General features: G+C 38.3%; 1 protein-coding gene across 1 annotated transcript in view; it reads left to right on the forward strand.

The window, feature by feature from the left end:
• The first annotated feature begins 733 nt into the window (after window positions 1-733).
• Window positions 734-15,419, forward strand: part of NDUFS4 (NADH:ubiquinone oxidoreductase subunit S4) — a 125,380-nt gene continuing 110,694 nt past the window's right edge. Inside the window, exon 1 of the mRNA XM_060091691.1 lies at window positions 734-841. Coding sequence (XP_059947674.1) covers window positions 747-841 — 95 coding nt within the window. The 5' untranslated portion in view covers window positions 734-746. The remainder of the gene's footprint in view (window positions 842-15,419) is intronic.

The raw sequence follows: 15,419 nt of genomic DNA on the forward strand, positions 1-15,419 counted from the left end.
AATCATTGTTCTTAAGGTCAGTAGCCCACAATACAAACATGTTTCCAACAATCGCCTCAGAAGATAATTTTTGTTTTATATGTCTGGTATCTATGGATTATGATCACACATTCAGGATTTACTGGGAAAAGAGTGATATAAAATATTATTTTCCGTTAGTTTTTCATATAAATACACAAGTCAAAAAAATAATCCTTTGCCAGGCCATGTGTCTAGATTTTTCATTTGGAAAATATGATCATTATAGCTATCAACTACAGAACACCAAACTGAATACAGCCCTTTCCTGAGGTCTTGCAAACTTAATCTGGCAACACTTTGGAAAAGTACTACTTAAGGTTCTCAAGAACCCAACGAGCCCTCTGGCTCTTCCAGTGGGCTCAGCCCTAAATATTGAGTCCTTTGAAAAAATTATGAGTTGCAGGTGTTTAAACTTTTAAGTGTTTTCTTTTGGTCTCTTGATTAACTGCTAAGTAACCAGTCCTAAACAACAAAAAAGGATTTTACTTTATGAGGATAATCTTTACACTTAATGCACTTCTGCATTTTTCTTCCGTCCACTTTCCTTCTTATCTCTTTCAACCAAACGTTTCACCTCTTTTCTAAACTCCATTATTTAACAAAACACCAAACAAGGATAAAATTAACCCAAAAAACCCACTCCGTTGCATTGCGGTTCCATTCGCTTGAAAACGAAGGAAGTTTGTCCCTTGCGGTGATCCGTCCTAGTGTTTGCCTGAAGCAAGATGGCGGCGGTCTCAATGTCAGCGGCGCTGAGGCAAGCGTTGCGGGGGAGAAGGGCAGCTGTAGCTGCCGTTTCCGTTTCCAAGGTTCCTACCAGGTAACAGCATTGTGAGGCTTCTTCAAGCTTCTCGGGTCTCTCCACTTTTGCGGAGGTCTCTGCTGCTGGGTCCCGGAGAAGGGCCTCGGGAAAACGTCCTCTGCTGACCCTTTCCACGGGAGAGGGCGGGCGGATTTGGGACTAGCTGCGACCTGGGGAAGCTTGGCCAGGCCAGCGGGGGCGTGAATGCGGGGAGGTGGGAGGAGTACCTCTGGTTTCTTGGAAACTTGGACTGCTGCTGTGAGGGGTCTGTGGAGTGGGGCTGTCTCCGGAGCTAAGAGCCGAGCCCCCAGAGAGAGGGGGCGGAGTCTCACTCATTTTTCTCCCCTCTTTCCTCACCCCTCCATTTTTTACCTGTTTGCCCATCACTCCAGTCTTTACTGGAGGGTTAAATCACTCCCTCCCTTTCCACGGCTTTAGGTGATATTGATTGGGTTTCTGCACTGAAAGATTGTTTTATTTATCAGGCTGCTTGGGAGGAAAACTTGGTTGGAAATCAACGTTAGTAAAAATATCACTGCTAGTAGTACTGGAAAGTAATTTTTAAAAGACTGGTGGTAATGCCGGGAGTTTTCCCAACCAGAATTTTATTAAAGCCTCACAGTAATACAGTAATTCAGAGATTGTTGTCGTTCATTGTTTTGCCTTGAAGCATTTTTATGATGGTGATTTCTTTTTCGACTGCGTTACTTAACCCTCCATTTCCCTATTTTTCTGAATTTTCCCGACTTTATCATAGTACTGACACAACAGCATGCGCGAGCCCGCGTGCGCACACACACATTCTAGCATTTTTGTCTGCGAAGAATTGTTTTGTTTCATTGCTATTTTCACAGCTTGTTAGTATAAATACTAACCAGGGCTTATGTTCAGTATCTTCTACATGAGTGCTTAGAACAGTGATGGAAAGACTGGATGGACAGATGTGAATGGGTGGGAGGAATGGGAGTGGTTAAAAATTGAAAAGAGGGTCTAGTGAAACGCTAATTAGTGTTATATTAAACATAAAGGGAGTACAGAGAGTTAGAACTAGAGTTAATTAGAAAGGATTTTTGGAGGTGAGTTTTATTAAGGTTTTAAATAGTGGATGATGGATGGGAAAGATGATGTCAGTGGCTTATGAAAAGTCTTGAAGGCAATAATAGAGCGATGTATACATAATATAGTGTCATTGAAAAATAAGAATGCTAAGATTGGGGAAAGGTAAGTTTGTACAACAGTTAACTGTTCTACACATGAGTATTTCTCTAAGGTAAGATACTCCACTGGTTGACTTAGGTCTAGAATAGAGGTGACCAAGGTTAGTTCTTATTCTCCTAGATACTATGGGCATTAATTTTGCATTCCCGAGAAGTTCACGGTATTCCTAGAACTGAGAACAAATTTGAAGGGTCCATGGCTAATCAAAACATGGATGTATGTCTAAGTCACAGCCATTTTGTTAGCGATTTATAGTTGTCGAAGTTAAGATACTAGATTTTGGAAACTTTGCTAATTAGTACTACTTATCCACATTTAAAGAGTTTCTGCTTGCAAATGTGTTAAAAGAAATTTGAAAATAAAATTTTAAATCATGTAAGATGAACTTTGTTTCAGACTTTAAAAAATTTAAAAGCCAAGGAAAACAAATTTTAAGCTCAAGTGAAATGATACATTTATTTGCTTTCTTTACCACCTTTTTTACCCGAAGAGCTTATGTTGTTCACTTCACCTTGAGAGAAATTTATGGCACTTCTCTCTTAGGTATTATTTGCTTTTCGTCCTTAAGCAGTCTCTTCACATTATGTTTTGAGAGTAATGAGGATCTGAAAAGGTAGAGCGTGGAAAGAGAACCAATTAATGGGGACATCTGCATCTAAAATTCATTTTATTGTATTGCTTAGAAAATATTTGCAAATGATGTGACATTTCAGATCACTTGAGTGAAATGAGGGAGGATAGAATCAGTAAGGCCCTTGATAAAGAAGGGAGTAGTGAACAAATATAAATATTGAAGAAAAGGAACTATCCGCAGAAGGAAAGAAGCCGTTAACTGCTACATTAACTTATATGAATTTAACTTTGGTATATCTGTAAAAAACCAAAGAGCAAACCAAAAAAACCCAACAATGTGTACACACAAGAAAGAAGAAAAATTGTTTAAACAGTGTAGTTGATTCAGCTGATCTAGTTGCTGAGATCCTGCTTTAGAGTGAGTCTGTTTCCACGTGCTTCTTACTTGCCTGGGCTGAAGAGAGAGGAGACAACCCCGGATATATGGCCTACATTTATTCTTACTTTCCCTGACTTTCCTAAGGGATTGTCCAGGGTAAGTTTAACTATTTAGTATATTAATCTAAAATCAGATAAAATGGCAGTCTATTTCAAAATAGCAATACTTGGGACTCAGGACATTTGATACAGTGTTTTTGTTTTTATTTTCTTTAACCTATTCATGCATACTTATCTCACCTAGCCCTGTTCTATCACTTCTCAATTGGACTGAGTCTTGTGTTTACCTCAAATATAGCTCCTTAGGGTCTTCAGAGGGTGTTAATTAATACTGGTGGGGACTGAGTGTATGGGACCTTTTTGTGAGGCCTATTTTGTGCTCCAGTCTCTGGCTGTATTTTGTTGCTATGTTTCCTTTTTCAGCGTTAGATAAGCCAGTATGAATATGAGTCTGCAGGAACCTTCAATGAGTAAGAGGCACTAAGTTTGATAAGAGTTCTGTGTGTATTACATCTTGCTAAGAAACTGTCTCAGCCCTAATTTGAAAAACACTTAGGACATTTAAAATCAGTAGGTTAGCTTCTGCTTCAGATAAGCTGGATAAACAAATTCCTCTGAAGGGCAACTACTTTTTGCTGTCTGAACCATATCAAAGCCAAGTTTTGTGAGCTTCCAATGTTTCTAATGTGTTTTCTAATAGATTTCATTGTTTTGCTTATTTTCCTCATTAAAAAATACCCATAATTAGTTGGTCTGTTTTCATCAGTAGCAGACATCTTTGTTGATTTAAATATTTTAACATTAATAAATATTAGAATAATGTCTTGGCACATAGTAAACCTTGCCTAAATAAATGCTGATTTTATTATTGGTTTGAATAGCCTGAATATTTTTCTTTTCTTTAGTCTTGATGGTGGATATCGTGGTAGATGGTATTATTATTTATAATATTAATTTCCATTCCCTGTGACAGGATTATACATCACCACCCCATTGGCCAAGTGACTTGTTTTGACCAATGAATTTTTTTTTCCAAGGGGACCATCTCCTCTCCCCACCATTCTTTTTTAAAAAAAGTTATTTATTTATTTATTTTTGGCTGCATCGGGTCTTAGTTGTGGCACGGGGGATCTTTCATTGCGGTGCGTGGGCTTGCTCCTCTCTAGTTGTGGTGCATGGGCTCCAGAGAGCATGGGCTCTGTAGTTGTAGCACATGGGCTCTCTAGTTGTGGCACACGGGCTCAGTAGTTGCCACACGTGGGATTAGTTGCCCCATGGCATGTGGGATCTTAGTTCCGGACCAGGGATCGAACCCGTGTAATCTGCATTGGAAGGCAGATTCTTAACCACTGGATCACCAGGAAAGTCCCTTGACCAATGAAATGTTAACCAGGAATGTTATACCATGTCAAGCAGAAGCTCCAAGAGTTATCCCATGTTTTGCCATGTCATTTTTTCCTCTGCTGTCCCTGGTGGGGTCTTTTCTTTCAGCCTAGATCCTGGAATAAAGATAACATGGAGGAAAGCAGAAGCTGATTCTTATAGGTTATATAAAATGTAAAGTGACAGAAACAAACTTTGTTATAAGCCACAAAGTTGTTTGGATTGTTGGCTGCCTCAGCATAACAGCCTATACTGACTCTTCTACACACAAGTGAGCGTGCACACACACACTTGAAAATGAGCAGGTTTTTTTTTTCTTTAATAAATTTATGTATTTATTTATTTTTGGCTGTGTTGGGTTTTCGTTGCTGCGCGTGGGCTTTTCTCTGGTTGTGGCGAGTGGAGGCTACTCTTCGTTGTGGTGCACGAGCTTCTCATTGTGGTGCCTTCTCTTGTTGTGGAGCACAGGCTCTAGGTGCACGGGCTTCAGTAGTTGTGGCATGTGGGCTCAGTAGTTGTGGCTCATGGGCTCTAGAGCACAGGCTCAGAAGTTGTGACGCACGGGCTTAGTTGCTCTGCGGCATGTGGGATCTTCCTGGACCAGGGATTGAACCTGTGTCCCCTGCGTTGGCAGGGAGATTCTTAACCACTGCGCCACCAGGGAAGTCCCTAAATAGATTTTTTTTTTGTACTCAAGCACTTCTTTGACAAGTGTCCTGATTCCTCCTTTGTTTTCAAATTTAAAACAGAGGTGGAAATGAATTTAATTTGAGAAAGGGTACTCAGAACATGAGAGCTCTTTAGGAATAATAGTAACTAAATGTGATTATTAGACTTGCTGTGTACAAGCTACTTTACATGAAGTTTTTAAAAGTTGATAATACATGGGACTTAATGAAGAAAGATGGGGCAACTTGATTCCTGTATAATACATTTTAGAGAGGTCTCTGGGTGTGGGGTGAATGCAGAATAAGACCATTTCAAATGGAAAAGCTTCTAAAATATATCCTTTGGTGAACATTGAGAATCATTTTTATGATGTTTATTCTGAGTACAAATTAATAATGGCAGCTAACATTTATTTCTCACTGTTTATTAGCCACTGTGCCAAGGACGTTACCTTTGTTATCCCATTTCTCACAGTAATCCTACAACTCACATGTTTTTATTCTCATTTTTCAGACAAAGAAACATTTTAAGTTTACATTACTAGGAAATGGTCTGACTTAGCAATTTAAAGGAATATGTTGACTTTTGCAGAGAGAAATATTATGTCTGGTAATAGTAAATTAAAACCTCAGTATCTTCTCTGTTTTCTTTTCCTTTTAGCAAGGTATATATATATATATATATATATATATATATATATATATATATTTATTTATTTATTTTATGTTGGAGTATAGTTGTTTAACAATGTTCTATTAGTTTCAGGTGTATAGCAAAGTGATTCAGTTATACATATACATATAATCTATTCTTTTTCAAATTCTTTTCCCATTTAGGTTATTACAGAATATTGGGCAGAGTTCCCTGTGCTATACAGTAGGTCCTTGTTAGTTATCTATTTTAAATATAGCAGTGTGTATATGTCAGTCCCCAACTCCCAGTCTGTCCCTCCCCTCAAGGTGTATTCTTTATTTAAAAGACTATCTGATGCTCTTTACTTTCATTCCATTGTTCCTTTTATACAGCTAGAGTCTCCAATTGAGGAATTAGGGGGTTTTGTGGTTTTTTTTGTTTTGTTTTTTTTCCCCTGTGGTACGCGGGCCTCTCACTTGCTGTGGCCTCTCCCGTTGCGGAGCACAGGCTCCCGACGGGCAGGCTCAGCGGCCATAGCTCACGCGCCCATCCGCTCCGCGGCATGTGGGATCCTCGCAGACCGGGGCACGAACCCGTGTCCCCTGCATTGGCAGGCGGACTCTCAACCACTGCGCCACCAGGGAAGCCCTGTGGTTATTTTTGTGGTAAGGATTTTTTCCCCTAAATTTTGTAATTATTTTTGATGAAAGACTTTGTATAGGTAACTTGATTATTATACTTTCTTACCCTCTTAAACAAAATACATGTAAGGTATGTATTAAACAAGGTATACTGAACATATTTTTCTTTTTCTTTACTCTAGTGATCATTAGGAAATAGAGTTACCGTATTCTGCTGCCTTTAAAAACTATCAAGTGTCTGCTGTGCTTTCTGAGTTCTTGTGTCTACTTTTTAATAGTGTTTTTGTATCTTTCCTTGACTGGTCTGCTCCCCTTTAGCAGTTCCACTGCCAGTTTTCGTTTATCATGGATTTGAATACCAACCAAGTAAAACCTGGTAGAATTTTGTGTAAAATGAAGTAGGCTTAATAAAGCTTTGATAATGGCTGAAGTTTACTTTGTTGTGATTAAAGCCTTGAACTTTTTTTTTTTTTTTTTTTGCGGTATGCGGGCCTCTCACTGCTGTGGCCTCTCCCGCTGCGGAGCACAGGCTCCGGACGCGCAGGCCCAGCGGCCATGGCTCACGGGCCCAGCCGCTCCGCGGCATACGGGATCCTCCCAGATCGGGGCACGAACCCGCATCCCCTGCATCGGCAGGCGGACTCTCAACCACTGCGCCACCAGGGAGGCCCAAAGCCTTGAACTTTTTAAAGGTTGACAGATAATACATATAATACATGAGCTCTTATTATAACTTTTCTTTTTTTCAGTTTGCAGTATCCAGAGACCCTGATGGAACCTTTGCAGTGATCACATTCTTCATAACAACTTTCATCTAAATATTTGGATATTTTAGCAAACTATTCTAAGACTTTTGTCCTTTAAGTAATGGCATGAGAACAATTCAGAATTTCTGTTTCAAATTCTCTTTCTGTTTGTTACTGAGTATTTTAGTAGGTGTATACAACCTTAGGTTCTTTAGAACTAGTTAGTTGCTCAAATGTGACCTTTCCTTCTTGTCTTTACTCACTAGACTTTAATTTTTCCTCTATGGGATCATGCTCCAGTTCAGTTGTTTTTAAACCCTTGCTGTGCATCAAAATCACTTGCTGTGTGCATAAATACTTCAGATGCCTTGGTCCCAATATATATTGGTTCAGTAAATTTAGGTTGAGACCTAGCTCTATAGTGATTCTGAAGGGAAGCTAGGGCTGAAAACTACTGTTTTTGGTTTTTTTTGTTTAATAGTTTCCATGCTATGTCTTGAAGGACTTCAAAATGCATTTTGCCTTAGGCGGAGGAGATTTCCAGAAACAAATGCTTCTATTTTTGCATGTTTTCCTAATCTAAGTTTTGTTTTTCACCCATGTATTGTATAGAGGCTGTTTCTTGGAGAAACTTTCCTTTGAGGCAAAGCAGGCATTTTGATAATTTTGGAGAAAGCAGGCCATGTTACTCGCTCTCCAGAGACTCTTGTTCTTCCTTTTGGAAGGGCTCAGGTTTAATATAGCGCAGCTGTTGAACTCTGCCCTTCAGAGTTTTGAGAAGAAAGTGTTTTATCCTTTAAAATGGAAATGCCTTTTTTAGGGAGGTGGTCTTTGGCTGGATATAGTTCTCTAAGAAAGCTTTTCTAGAGTTCTTTTGTTTCAGTGATTTCTTAGAATTGTTTCAGATGTTGAGAGCACTGTCTCTGAGAGTAAAGATCCGCTGCTTTTCTAATGTGTTTTGCTGTGTCCTTAACAAAGCTAGATGAAGAGTTTATTTCTTTGTGTTTTCTAGGACTTAAAAATATGTTCTTTTCTTTATTCAGCCACTCCATACATTAGTAAATGGTCCTTGAATAGGGTTTACTAGACGAAAGATCCTGTTCTAGATGACTGTTCAGCAAGCCATATGCTTCTCCTAAAAATGTCAGTCTGTCTTGATGAGCTTTAAAGTGAATACAGATGTTTTGGCTCTTTTGAGGACTACCACCCTTTGTGTGGAAAGAGTACTTCTTTTTCAAGACATTTCTTCAATATACTTATAGAAGTTTGCATGAAATTTATATTTATAACTTTTGTCTTTTAAGTCTAATGAAATTAGATTTAATTAGACATTAGTAATTTGAATTTAATCTTAATATCCTTAGTACAAATGAGATTTGGAGAAATAAAATGGGTCTTAATAAGGCGTTTGTTAAGATTTTGAATTTATTTGGTCTTTTTAAAAATTTGGAACTTAGAATGCTATTTAATATTTTTATGCAATGAAAGGTGATATTTCGGCAGGAAGGGATACCTTTTTAGATGTTCGGTGTCTTCTACTTTGGTAGGTTAACTGTAGAAGTTATAGTTCATATAATGTTTGAGGTGGAAGAAAACTCTTGGATCATCCCGTCTGACCCTTTGTTTAATGCCAGAATCTCCAGAACGTCCTGCTTCTTGATTATCTAGCAGTTGAGGAATATATGGTGAATTACTGGTAGCCCTAGAAAACCTTCTATATTTTTAGGCGCACTGGTAAATGAAGTTTCTCTTTAATATTATATGGAAAAATTCTAACTCTCGTGCACATGTCAGCTCTTCAGATAATTGAAGACATTTGTCATCAGTCATTCTCCTTCTGAGTCTGTGCTCCAGGCTTAGCATGTCTAGTTTATTTACTCCTAATTAATGACCAGATTTATTACCTCTTGGTACTCCTTAGGATGAATTTCATTTTTTCCGTATCTTTCTTTGAACTATATACTGTATTTTAAACTAAATGAGATGATCAGAAGTGGTAGTCTAGTGAATTTAAACCAAATTAAAGAAAAGCTATTGACTCTCAATATTGACTACTGACTCTCAATATTGACTACTGACTCTCAATTGGATTTAACATTTTTTAATTTTGAAAATTATAAAGAAAAATCCACTATTTTCCTTTTGGTGAACAGTTTTTAGAATTTTAACAAACGTATAGATTTGTGTAACCATCTCAATAATCAGCGTACAGAATACCAAAGGACTTCACCCCAAAAGACTCCACCCCAAAGGGGTCCCTCCCTACCCCTGTAATCTCTGGCAACAAATAATCTTTTCTTCATCTCCATAGTTTTGTAATTTTGAGACAGTAATATAAATGGAACCATATGGTATACCACCTTGTGAAGATTGGTTTCTTTCACTTAGCATAATGCCTTTGAGATTCTTCTAAGTTGTGTGTATCAATAGTTCATTCTCTTTATTGCTAAATCATATTCCATTCTTTGGATATACCACAGTTTATTTATCCATTTACCCCTTGAAGAACATTTAAATTTTTTCCAGTTTTTTTAAAAAAATAATTAATTTATTATTTATTTTTGGTTGCATTGGGTCGGTTGCTGTGTGCAGGCTTTCTCTAGTTGTGGTAAGCAGGGGCTACTCTTCTTTGTGGTGTGTGGGCCCCTTATTGTGGTGGCTGCTCCCGTTGCGGAGCATGGGCTCTAGGCGTGCAGGCTTCAGCAGTCGTGGCTCGCGGGCTCTAGAGTGCAGACTCAGTAGTTGTGGCTCATGGGCTTAGTTGCTCTGTGGCATGTGGGATCTTCCCAGACCAGGGCTCGAACCTGTGTCCCCTGCATTGGCAGGCGGGTTCTTAACCACTGCGCCACCAGGGAAGCCCTTTTCCCAGTTTTTGACAGTGGTAAATAGAGCTACTTTAAACATCTGTGTACAGGATTTTATGTAAACATAATTTCATTTCTCTAGAGTAGATACCCAGGAGGGAGATTTCTGGGCCGTAGGTAATATACTTCAACTTTATAAGGTACTGCAAAACTATTTTTCAGAGTAGTCATACCATTTTGCTTTTCCAGCAGCAATGTTTGGAAATTTAATTGCTCTGCATCCTTATTAACATTGGTATTGTCAGTATTTTTAAATTTAGCCATTTTAATTGGTGTCTAATGATAATTCATTGTGTTTTTTATAACAACCTTATTGAGATGTAATTACCATATAATTCATTCATATAAAATGTATGATTTGATGGTTTTTAGTATATTCACAGAGTTGTGCAACCATTCACAGTCAATTTTAGAACATTTCCATCACTCCAAGAAAGAATCCTGTGCTCATTAGCTGTCACTCCCTGTTTCTCCCTTCCCCTAGCCCTAGGCAACCACCAACCTGCTTTCTGTCTTTTAGGTTTGCCTACTCTGGACATTTCATACAAAGAGAATCTAATGTGGTCTTTTGTGACTGGCTTCTCTTAATGTTTTCAAGGTTTAACCAAGTTGTAGCATGTATCAATACTTGATTCCTTTTTATTGATGAATAATGTTCTGTTGAATGGACATATCACACTTTATCCACAAGTTGATGGACAGTGGGTCTATTTTCACCTTTTGGCTAGTATGAATAACGTTCTGTGAACATTTGTGTACAAGTTTTTGTGTGACACAGGTTTTCACTCTTTTGGGTATATACGGAGGAGTTGAATTGCTGGACAATATGATAACTCTGTGTTTAGCCCTCTGAGTAACTGCCAGACTCTTTCCAAAGTGTCTGCACCACTTTACATTCCCACCAGCAGTGAATGAGGGTTCCATTGGCTTCACAATCTTGCAAACACTCGTTATTACCATCTTTATTATAACCATCCTAGTGAGTATGAAGTGGTATCTGGTGGTTTTGATTTGCATTTCCATCATGGATAACTCATGTGGTTTTAATATGTATTTCCCTAATGGCTAATAATATTGAGGTGAAGTGTCTGTTATGTCTTTTGCCAGTTTTTAAGTTGGGTTGTTTATTTTCTTATTGTTGAGCTTTGAGAGTTCTTAAAATATTCTGGATATAAGACCTTTGTTAGATACGTAGTTTGCAAATATTTTCTCCCCATCTGTAGTTTTTCTTTTCATTCTTTTAACAGTATCTTTCAGAGAGTAAAAGTTTTTAATATTGATAAAGTTCACCAGTTTTTTTCTCTTATGGATTGTACTTTTGTTGTCATATCAGAGAACTCTTTGCCTAACCCCAGGACATGAAGATTTTTTTCCTCTATTTTCTTCTTGAAGTTTTGAAATCTTTTTATTCAGATCTATGATCCACATTGAGTGAATTTTTATATAATATGTGAGATTTAAGTTTTGCAAATGGACGTATATTTGTTCCAACACCATTTATTGTAAAGACTATTCTTTTACCACTGAATTGCTTTTGGACCTTTGTCAGTAATCAGTTGACTATATATATATATATATATATATATATATATATATTTTTTTTTTTTTTTTTTTTTTTTTTTTTTTGCGGTACACGGGCCTCTCACTGTTGTGGCCTCTCCCGTTGTGGAGCACAGGCTCCGGACGCGCAGCGGCCATGGCTCACGGGCCCAGCTGCTCTGCGGCATGTGGGATCTTCCCGGACCAGGGCACGAACCCGTGTCCCCTGCATCGGCAGGCAGACTCCCAACCACTGCGCCACCAGGGAAGCCCAATCAGTTGACTATATTTGTCTGGGTCTGTTCCATTGATCTAAATCCGTTTGCCAATACCACATAGTCTTGATTACTATAGCTTTATAGTTAATGTATTGTAATTGAGGAGTTGTGATTCTTCCAATTTCATTCTTGTTTTTCAAAATTTTTTTAGCTATTCTAGTTCCTTTGCCTTTGTCTAAATTTTAGAATCATTTTTATCCATATCTCTGAAAAATCCACCTGAGGTTTTGATTGGTGTTTTTTTTAGATCTATAGATTAATTTGAGGAGAGTTGTCATTTTTACTATGCTGAACCTTCCAGTCCATATATATGGACATCTCTTCATTTATTTATTGATTTCTTTCATCAGTGTTTCGTAGTTTTGAATCTGCAGATCCTGTATGTTCTGTTAGATTTATGCCTACATATCTCAATTTGGGGGAGCTGTGGTAAATAGCCTTGTTTTTAAAATTTCAGTTTGTAATTGTACATTGCCATATATAGAAGTAGAACTGATTTTTGTGTGTTTGACTTTGCAGGCAAGCTTGCTATATTCATTTGTTAGTTCTTTATGTATTTTGTAGATTCTTGGGGATTTTTTAAGTAGGTAATCATGTAGTATGTGAATAGGGACAGTTTATTTATTCTGTCCAATCTCTATACCTTTGTTTCTTTTTGGTTTCCAGAAGTGTTAAACAAGGGTGGTGACAGTAGACATTCTTGCCATTTACTGATCTTAAGGGAAAGCTTTCAGTTTTCCACCATTAAATATAATGTTAGCTAAAGATTTTTTTGGTAGAAATGCCTTTTATCAGATTGAGGAAGTTTCTACTTCTAGATTGCTAATAGGTTTTTTTTTTTTTTTTTTTTTTTTTTTTTTGTGGTATGTGGGCCTCTCACTGTTGTGGCCTCTCCCGTTGCGGAGCACAGGCTCCGGATGCGCAGGCCCAGCGGCCATGGCTCACGGGCCCAGCCGCTCCGCGGCATATGGGATCCTCCCAGACCGGGGCACGAACCCGTATCCCCTGCATCGGCAGGCGGACTCTTAACCACTGCGCCACCAGGGAGGCCCTGCTAATAGGTTTTAATCATGAATGGATGTTATATTTTATCTAATGCCTTTTCTGTATCAGTTGATATATTATTATGGTTTTTCTTCTTTAGCCTGTCAATATGTTGAATTATGTTGATTTTTCAAATACTGAAGCAGCCTTGCATTCTCAGGATAAATCCCACTTGGTTGTATTATTTAATTCTTTTTATATACTTCTGTGTTTGATTTGCTAATACTTTGTTGAGGATTTTTACATCTATATTTATGAAGGATATTGGTTGTAGTTTTCTTTTTTTGTTCTATTTTTGTTTTGATATCAGGGTATAGTACTGGACTCATAAAATGAGCTAGGAAGGACTTCTTCATCTTCTGTTTTCTTTTGAATTGCTTTAGTTCCATCCCACAAATTTTGATACGTTGTATTTTATTATCTTTTGGTTCAAAATATCTTATTTCCCTCCAGACTTCCTTTTTGATGCATGGATTATTTAGAAATGTTTTAATTTCCAAGAATTTGGAGATTTTTCCTCTCATCTTTCTGTTTCTGATTCCTAGTTTAATTCCATTATGTTCTGAAGACCCAATTCCATGGGGTTTCCCTTTTAGTTTCCATCTAGGAACTTGTGGCTCTTGCTACCTTGTTTTGTAGTGCAGTCCTACAGTTACATTTGCCTCAGGGGCTAAGGGATGGGAGGACAGAGAGAGAAAAAACCCAAAAAAGCAGTAGGTGTTGGTCCTGCCTTCTTAAAATCACAACTTCAGTGAATGGAGAAGAAGGTTTCCTTCCCTCTAGTTTTTGGCTCTTGCAGGTTTCCATGTGTGGAAGCTGTAGGATTGCCTACCACTTGGTGCATGAGAAAACAAAGAAAAGAGAAAAAAATGGGTGATTTCCCACTCAAACATTTCTGTTAGTTCCCTTTCTAGCTTCTTGGGACAGAATGCTTCTCCTCCAGAAGTGCTCGTTTCTAGGTTTTCAGTTGCATTAAGTTCAGGCAAGGGCTACTGGAGGGAAAAAATGTGGTAAACTTGTCTCTGGTTGAGTGATACTTTGAATTCTGGTAATCTTCCCTGATCTGCTTGCTATTTACCTTTCAGTGTTCAAATAGCTTTTCCAAGCATCGTGTCCAGTATTTATGGTTGTATTCAGTGGGAGAGACAGGATAGAGTGTGCTTACTACATCTTACCAGGGCCAGCCAGCCTAGGATGAATTATTTAAAAGCTAAATTCTAATATTTCTTGCATTTTAGCACATCTGAATAGATTTAAAAGATCTAAAAGGTGACCCCCAAAAAGTTCTTCATAGAATCAGATTCTAAACCATTGATTCTCAACTGTGGTAGGAGGAAGAATCTTAGAAATGGGCCAGAGAAAGGGTTTCAAAGAAAATACATGTGCCCTTGGTTGAAAATTATGACATTTAATAGAAGATAGAAATTTGTTGCCCATGTAAATGGGCAGAAAAATACATTGAGTCACTGTTTTAGACCACCAACCAATAAATCTTAATTTCTTTGAGAGGATGTAGGAGTCAGAGATTTATTTTGAGTAACTGATGGAAGTTTTGGTGACTTCCTTCTAGAGATGTATACACTCATATATAAAATCAAGAGTTACATTTCCAGGGGATTCATGGATCCCAGGCTTTGTAGCCCTTCCATAGAGAGCATTAGATCTTATACGACGTTTTGTTTATACTAGCTCTTGTGTTAGACCGTTCTCAGTTGCAAGCGACAGAAACCTAGAAACTCAAACGACTAGCATAGACAAGAAGATGGAATTGGTTTATATTGGTATTATCAAGCAATGAAAAGGGCAAGGGTACTGCTAACTGGTCCCAGGGATCAGAGCAAGAAAGCTACTAAGTTCTCTCTCTAATTTGTCTCTGCCATTTGTCAGCTACTACTTCAGCTTGTTTTTTCTGATGTGGCAGATATCATAGCTGATGGAACACAATAGTGTTCAGCTATTTAACACTGAAAAACTGAAGTTTTTTTCAGGCTTATATCTCATAGCTTTATCATGAGGGAGGGACTGAAAATCCCTTTCTTTGGTACCAAGTTTTAAAAATCTTGGGGGAGGGTTTCCCTGGTAGCGCAGTGGTTAAGAACCCGCCTGCCAATGCAGGGGACACGGGTTCGAGCCCTGGTTGGGGAGAATCCCACATGCTGTGGAGCAACTAAGCCCATATGCCACAACTACTAAGCCTGCACTCTAGAGCCCATGAGCCACAACTACTGACCCCGCATGCCACAACCACTGAAGCCCACACACCTAGAGCCCATGTGCTCCACAACAAGAGAAGCCACCACAATGAGAAGCCCGCACACCACAACGAAGAGTAGCCCCCCACTCGCCGCAACTAGAGAAAGTCTGCACGCAGCAATGAAGACCCAATGCAGCCAAAAATAAATAAATAAAATAATTTATTAAAAAAAAATCTTGGGAGAATACTCAATTGAGTCAGATTAAACAGACTAAGGGTTTACTATGATATAGTCATTGTTTGTAATTGTACTTATGTTGTTGTATCATATACATGTAGGTTATAGAAACTCTGGAAGTTGGTTGTAATGAAAACT

The sequence above is a fragment of the Mesoplodon densirostris genome, chromosome 3 (assembly GCF_025265405.1).
Source record: "Mesoplodon densirostris isolate mMesDen1 chromosome 3, mMesDen1 primary haplotype, whole genome shotgun sequence".
Classification (NCBI taxonomy): domain Eukaryota; kingdom Metazoa; phylum Chordata; class Mammalia; order Artiodactyla; family Ziphiidae; genus Mesoplodon; species Mesoplodon densirostris.